The 7,736-nt window shown below is 43.3% G+C and overlaps 1 protein-coding gene across 1 annotated transcript; it reads right to left on the reverse strand.

Annotated features, from left to right (window-relative positions):
• Positions 1-245: 245 nt before the first annotated feature.
• LOC106565509 (uncharacterized) lies at positions 246-7,253 on the reverse strand. The gene is made up of 7 exons (XM_045691588.2): positions 7,119-7,253; positions 6,946-7,021; positions 6,538-6,654; positions 6,416-6,452; positions 4,808-4,875; positions 913-974; positions 246-798 (listed from the first exon to the last, which is right to left on the reverse strand). The coding sequence occupies exons 2-7, from the start codon at positions 6,980-6,982 to the stop codon at positions 517-519; spliced, it is 603 nt and encodes a 200-aa protein (XP_045547544.1). The 5' UTR covers positions 6,983-7,021; positions 7,119-7,253; the 3' UTR covers positions 246-516.
• Between the last annotated feature and the right edge of the window lie 483 nt (positions 7,254-7,736).

Raw genomic sequence — 7,736 nt, forward strand, 5'->3', positions numbered from 1 at the left:
TCAAATGTAACGAGTACTTTTTGGTGTCAGGGAAAATGTATGGAGTATAGTATATTATTTTCTATAAGAATGTAGTGAAGTAAAAGTAAAACTTGTCAAAAATATAAATAGTAAAGTAACGTACAGATACCCCAAAAAAAGACTTAAGCAGTACTTCAAAGTACTTTACACCACTGCTTGCATGTAGCCTCTTACCTCCTACTGGCTTCTTGTTGGAGTCTGAAATTCATACTAAGGTTTAAGGGAATTAGATAAGTAAGTACGGGCCTCAACAAGTTGTAATAAAGTTTGCATGGACTGAAGTTAAACCACACAGTTGTCACACACACACACTGCTCGGCAGATTTTTATATTAGGAAGGATAAATATTTTTCTAAAGCTGGCAATTGGCGACACTCTGTGGTTGTGAAGTGAAACAGCTAGACAACCAGCGTCATCATCTCCAAATCTTTCCAACCAAAAACACAGAAAAAAATCTATAACAGATTGAAAAGCATGTCACCAACATTTTGTCTCTCAGACATGGTTGGCATAGCCGTTATTGCCATCCACTGTGTCCAGGGTTTTGGTACGGTCTATTTGCACTGAGGCATAGAGGTCAGAGACATACAGGTCAGAGACCACAGAGACTGAGTCAGCGTTGTTGTTGGCCATGGCCATCTTCTCCGCTTCCTGTGGCCCCTGTAGTTTCACTACGTCAGAGTACTTAATCTGGGGCTGTGGGGAGCTGCGGCCAGACACCAGCTTGGGGGCCTTCAGAGTCAGGTTGGCATAACAGTCCTGACCTTTGGAGGGCGCCTGACATAAGGAAGAAACATGGTAAATTTATGTTCAGTACAATCTTGTCCACCAGCCGGCTCTCTCTAGCAATGTTTTTTGCTTCACAATGAGAAGGTGTAGAAAAAGTAGCACCTGAGAGACACTTTTGACCTGGCCATCTCTGAGAGATGAGGAACTGAGTGGGAGGTCTACTCCTGTCAACAAAGAGACACCAGTCGTGAGAAAAAGGATCCTTACATTCTGCGTCATTCATCACATTACATTTTAATAAGGTGAATGCACCAATTTGTAAGTCGCTCTGGATAAGAGCGTCTGCTAAATGACGTAAATGTAAATGTAATTGTAATGCACAGGCTAAAATGGCGCCGGAGAATAAGGCAGACATTTTACGTGCCCCCAAACCGATTGTGGTTTTTTTTCTTCATTTTATTTGCGTTGATTGTAACTTATTTTTTTACTTACTTTGTACATAATGTTGCCGCTACCGTTTCTTATGACCGACAATAACTTCTGGACATCAGGACTGTGATTACTCACCACAGACTGGCAGAAACCATTTTTTCCTTTAACGAGTCTGACGCGAACGATATACTGCTTTCTCAGGAACAGGCCCAGATCCCTGTGATTTGCGTGAAGAGGAGGCGGAGAAAAAGGGTTTGGAGGGCGGGCTGCTTTCTGAGAATTCGTAGGCAATCGAATAAACCCCCACTTCCTTCCATTCTGCTAGCAAACGTGCAATCGTTGGACAATAAAATAGATGACCTACGCAGAAGATTAAACTACCAACAGGACATTCAAAAGTGTAATATCTTATGCTTCACGGAGTCGTGGCTGAACGACGACACTATCAACATACATCTGGCTGGTTAAACGCTGTACCGGCAGGATAGAACAGCGGCGTCTGGTAAGACAAGGGGCGGTGAACTATGTATTTTTGTAAACAACAGCTGGTGCACGATATCTAAGGAAGTCTCAAGCTATTTCTCGCCTGAGGTAGAGTATCCCATGATAAGCTGTAGACCACACTATCTACCTAGAGAGTTTTGATCTGTATATTTCGTAGCTGTTTACATACCACAACAGTCAGAGGCTGGCACTAAGAAATAATTTAATGAGCTGTATTCCGCCATAAGCAAACAAGAAAATGCTCACCCAGAGGCGGAGCTCCTAGTAGCCGGGGACTTTAATGAAGGGAAACTTAAATCCGTTTGACCAAATTTCTATCAGCATGTTAAATGTGCAACCAGAGGAAAAAAAACTCTGGACCACCTTTACTCCACACACATAGACGCAAACAAGCTCTCCCTCACCCTCCATTTGGCAAATCTGACCATAATTCTATCCTCCTGATTCCTGCTTACAAGCAAAAATTAAAGCAGGAAGTACCAGTGACTAGATCAATAAAAAAGTGGTCAGATTAAGCAGATGCTAAGCTACAGTACTGTTTTGCTAGCACAGACTGGAATATGTTCCGGGATTCCTCCGATGGCATTGAGGAATACACCACATCAGTCATTGGCTTCATCAATAAGTGCATAGATGACGTCGTCCCCACAGTGACCGTACGAACATACCCCTACCAGAAGCCATGGATTACAGGCAACATCCGCACTGAGCTAAAAGCTAGAGCTGCTGCTTTCAAGGACTGGGACTCTAACCCGGAAGCATATAAGAAATCCCGCTATGCCCTCCGACAAATCATCAAACAGGCAAAGCATCAATACAGGACTAACATTGAATCGTTCTACACCGGCTCTGACGCTCGTCAGATTTGGCAGGACTTGCAAACCATTACAAACCATTACAAAGGGAAGCACAGCCGAGAGCTGCCCAGAGCTGCCCAACGAGCCTACCAGACGAGCTAAACTACTTCTATGCTCGCTTCGAGGCAAATAACATTGAAACATGCATGAGAGCACCAGCTGTTCCGGAAGACTGTGTGATCACGCTTTCCGCAGCCAATGTGAGTAAGACCTTTAAACAGGTCAGCATTCACAAGGCCGCAGGGCCAGACGGATTACCAGGACGTGTGCTGCGAGCATACGCTGGCCAACTGGCAAGTGTCTTCACTGACATTTTCAACCTCTCCCTGTCCGAGCCCGTAATACCAACATGTTTTAAGCAGACCACCATAATGTCTGTGCCCAAGAACACTAAGGTAACCTGCCTAATTGACTACCGACCCGTAGCACTCAGGTCTGTAGCCATGTGCTTTGAAAGGCTGGTCATGGCTCACATCAACACCATTATCCCAGAAACCCTAGACCCACTCCAATTTGCATACTGCCTCAACAGATCCACAGATGATGCAATCTCTATTACACTCCACACTGCTCTTTCCCACCTGGACAAAGGAACAACTATGTGAGAATGCTATTCATTGACTATAGCTCAGCGTTCAACACCATAGTGCCCTCAAAGCTCATCACTAAGCTAAGGACCCTGGGACTAAACACCTCCCTCTGCAAATGGATCCTGGACTTCCTGATGGGCCGCCCCCAGGTGGTAAGGGTAGGTAACAACACATCCGCCACGCTGATCCTCAACACAGGGGCTCCTCGTGGGTGCGTGTTCAGTCCCCTCCTTTACTCCCTGTTCCTTCATGACTGCACTGCCGGTCACGACTCCAACACCATCATTAAGTTTGCCGATGACACAACAGTGGTAGGCCTGATCACTGACAATGACGAGACAGCCTATAGGGAGGAGGTCAGAGACCTGGCCGTGCGGTGCCAGGACAACAACCTCTCCCTTAACATGATCAAGACAAAGGAGATGATTGTGGACTACAGGAAAAGGAGGACCGAGCACACCCCCTTTGTCATCGGCAGGGCTCCAGTGGAGCAGTTTGAGAGCTTCAAGTTCCTTGGTGTCCACATCACCAACAAACTAACATGGTCCAAGCACACCAAGACAGTCGTGAAGAAGGCACAACAATACCTATTCCCCCTCAGGAGACTGAAAAGATTTGGCATGTGTCCTCAGATCCTCAAAAGGTTCTATAGCTGCACCATCGAGAGCATCCTGACTGGTTACATCACTGCCTGTTACGGCAACTGCTCCGGCCTCCGACCACAAGGCACTACAGAGGGTAGGGCGAACGGCCCAGTACAACACTGGTGCAAAGTTTTAGACTGATCAAATGAACCATTGCATTTCTGTTCCAAATGTTGTATCAAGACTGCCCAAATGTGCGTAATTTGTTTATTAATAACTTTTCATGTTCAAAATTGTGCACTCTCCTCAAACAATAGCATGGTATTATTTCACTGTTATAGCTACTTTAAATTGGACAGTGGGGCCAAGCTTCCTGCCATCCAGGACCTCTATACCAGGCGGTGTCAGAGGAAGGCCCTAAAAATTGTCAAAGACTCCAGCCACCCTAGTCATACACTGTTCTCTCTGCTACTGCACGGCAAGCGGTAACGGTACTTGCATTTTAAGGATCATGGTACAAAAAAAGAACGGTTGTTTTTTTCTTTGTATTATCTTTTACCAGATCTATTGTGTTATATTCTCCTACATTCCTTTCACATTTCCGCATTTTCAAAGTATTTCCTTTCAAATGTACCAAGAATATGCATATGAAAAAAGGGGCGGATCCTTAAGAGGTTTTCTTGGTGTAATTACATGTAACTGTGCAATAAATTCTCTCTTAGAAAAAAGTGCTATCTAGAACCTAAAAGGGTTATTTGACTGTCCCATTTGACTGTCCCATAGGAGAACCCTTTGAAGAACCCTTTTTGGTTCCAGGTAGAACCCTTTTGGGTTCCATGTAGAAACCTTTCCACAGAGGGTTCTACATGTAACCCAAAAAGGTTCTACCTGAAATCTCCTATGTGGACAGCCGAATAACTTTTGGAACCCTTTTTTCTAAGAGTGTATATCAGAAACTAATTTGAAAGAAAAAAATGACCTGTTTCATTTCATTACCATTCAACATTACACTGACAACACTGAAACCTTGACATTCAAAATTAAAAACTGAAATTCTGCAAACAAGTAGTTTGTGGGAACTTCTTCTCACTAGTCTGGGTGTAGGTGATGTTCCCATAGATAGGGTTGTCCTCCATGTCCCTCACTCTCAGACTTAGACTGGTTGATTCCCATCGAGGATGAGGAGAGAGGAAACAGTGGGGTCATTAGCAAAGCAGATATTAGCATGTAATAGGCCCTTATGATTAAACCAGATAAATGAATCTAAAGATGAGTAAAGACAATAAACAATCAATCCAAAGCCATATATTTTTCAATATAAATGTCTCTATTTTATTTCTCTCTGCATGTTTGGGAAGGGCCCTTAGGTAAGCATTTCACTGTTACTCTACACCTGTTGTTTACGAAGCATGTGACGAATAAAATTAGATTTGAATTAGGAAAATCTCTATATATGTCTATATATTTGGCTCTGCATCATTCATTGCAGTCCCATCAGATATATAATCGATTTTCAAAAGTATGTGGACACCCCTTCAAATTATTGGATTCAGCTATGTCAGCCACACCCATTGTATAAAATTGAGCACACAGCCACGCAATCTTCATAAATGAACTGTGGCAGTGGAATGGCCCATACTGAAGAGCTCAGCCACCTTTCCAACAAGTCAGTTTTTCAAATTTCTGCCCTGCTAGTGCTGCCCCAGTCAACTGTAAGTGCTGTTATTGTGAAGTGGAAACGTCTAGGAGCAACAATGGCTCAGCTGCGATGTGGTAGGCCACACAAGCTCACAGAATGGGACTGCCGTGTGCTGAAGCGCGTATCGCTTAAAAATTGTCTGTCCTCGGTTGCAACACTCACTACCGAGTTTAAAAATGCCTTATGAAGCAATGTCAGCACAAGAACTGTTCGTCGGGAGCTTCATGAAATGGATTTCCATGGCTTAGCAGCTGCACACAAGCATAAGATCACCAAGTCCAATACCAAGCGTCGGCTGGAGTTGTGTAAAGCTCACCACCATTGGACTCTGGAGCAGTGGAAACGCGTTCTCTGGAGTGATGAATCACTCTTCACCATCTGGCACTCTGACGGACAAATCTGGGTTTGGCGGATGCCAGGAGAACACTACCTGCCCCACTGCATAGTGCTAACTGTAAAGTTTGGTGGAGGAGTTAGTTCCAGTGAAGGGAAATCTTAGCACTACAGCATACAATGACATTCTCGACTATTCTGTGCTTCCAACTTTGTGGCAACAGTTTGGGGAAGGCCCTTTTTGTTTCAGCATGACAATGCCCCCGTGCACAAAGCGAGGTCCATACAGGAATGGTTTGTCGAGATCGGTGTGGAAGAACTTGACTGGCCTGCACAGAGCCCTGACCTCAACCCCATCGAACACCTTTGGGATGAATTTGATGCCGACTGCGAGCCAGGCCTAATCGCCCAACATCAGTGCCCGACCTTACTAATGCTTTTGTGGCTGAATGGAAGCTAGTCCCCGCAGCAATGTTCCAACATCTAGTGGAAAGCCTATCCAGAAGAGTGGAGGCTGTTATAACAGCAAAGGGTGGACCGTAGTAATGCCCATGATTTTGGAATGAGATGTTCGACAAGCAGGTGTCCACATACTTTTAGCGTAAAATGAATCAGTCAATCAACCTTTTTGTCTCTCTGTCTGTATATAATTAATTAGATACACACCTCCTTCTGAAGCGGGGTAGAAATATCTTCCCTTTATCTGTAACAACAAAAGAGTGTTCTCTGTCAGTTATGTCGATATTTCTTTAATCAGAGGTAGTGTCAACTCTTGACTTTAGCCTTACCTGTACAATGTGTTGCGACACAGCAAAGAATAATCCAGCACACTGAAAATACCAACATTGTGCTGACAACTGCCAGTAGGATCCACAGCTCATAAGACCCGCAGAAAATATCAAAAACTATGGGGAGAACAAAAACAAGATGTGTCTATACCTCCAGAAGACACTCATTTCAATAAATAGTTCAAAGTTAACTAAAAGTACCCACACACTGTTGTAGGCTCACACATGTTTTTGGGGAGCCTACAACAGTGTGTGGGTTCATTTTGGTTACGCTATGTAATACATTTAACCTTTTAACGCTGACATCAATCTTTGACCCTGTGTTTTATCATTTTCAATGGCGTGTATATTTGGTCTCCTTTTAAAAAGGAGACCACAATAGTGTGAGTTGAAATAGATCAGACTTACCTGTTGTTTGAGTGCTGTTGTTGCAGCTGCCTGCCATGATTTAGAGTTTATAAGCCTAGACAATTCATAGACTTCCCTGAGAAAAGGAAAAAGAAAAATTAAATCCCTCTCTGTTATTTTAAAAGATTGATCCAAGGTGTAATTATATTGAAGCGTAATTAGTAATTCTGTACTTAAAGTATTATATTTCTAAGTCCATAATATTTGTATTTTAGGGTATTGGTTTTCGAGTGAGGCAGGTTCAACTAGGGTTCTTTCTGGGTGTGTTGCTGCAGGATGTTAGCCTGACATGTTCTCTTGTGCATAAGCAGGGCAATCTGCAGAAAACCACAATCCTTCCTTCCTATGAAAACAACTCATGCAGAGCCACATTTTGTTAATGAGCAAAAGACAGAGAGAATATTGTAACAGCCGTCTGAAGGAGTAGACCAAGGCGCAGCGTGTTGAGTGCTCATATTTGTATTTATTTTACTCAAACACTATAAACAAAACAAGAAAAAGACAGCCAGCAGTTCTGTCATGTTAACATGAACTAAACAGAAAAGAACCACCCACAAACACAATGAGAAAAAAAACCCTACTTAAATATAGTCTCTAATCAGAGGCAACGAGATACAGCTGCCTCCAATAAGAGACCAATCCCAAACACTTCCAACATAGATAACCTAAAATAAACATAGAAATAGACTAACATAGAACATAACCCAAAACCCACAAAACCCACAAAACAAACACCCCCTGCCACGCCCTGACCAAACTACAATAACAAATAACCCCTTTTACTGGTCAGA

The sequence above is a fragment of the Salmo salar genome, chromosome 12 (assembly GCF_965601325.2).
Source record: "Salmo salar chromosome 12, fSalSal1, whole genome shotgun sequence".
Lineage (NCBI taxonomy): Eukaryota > Metazoa > Chordata > Actinopteri > Salmoniformes > Salmonidae > Salmo > Salmo salar.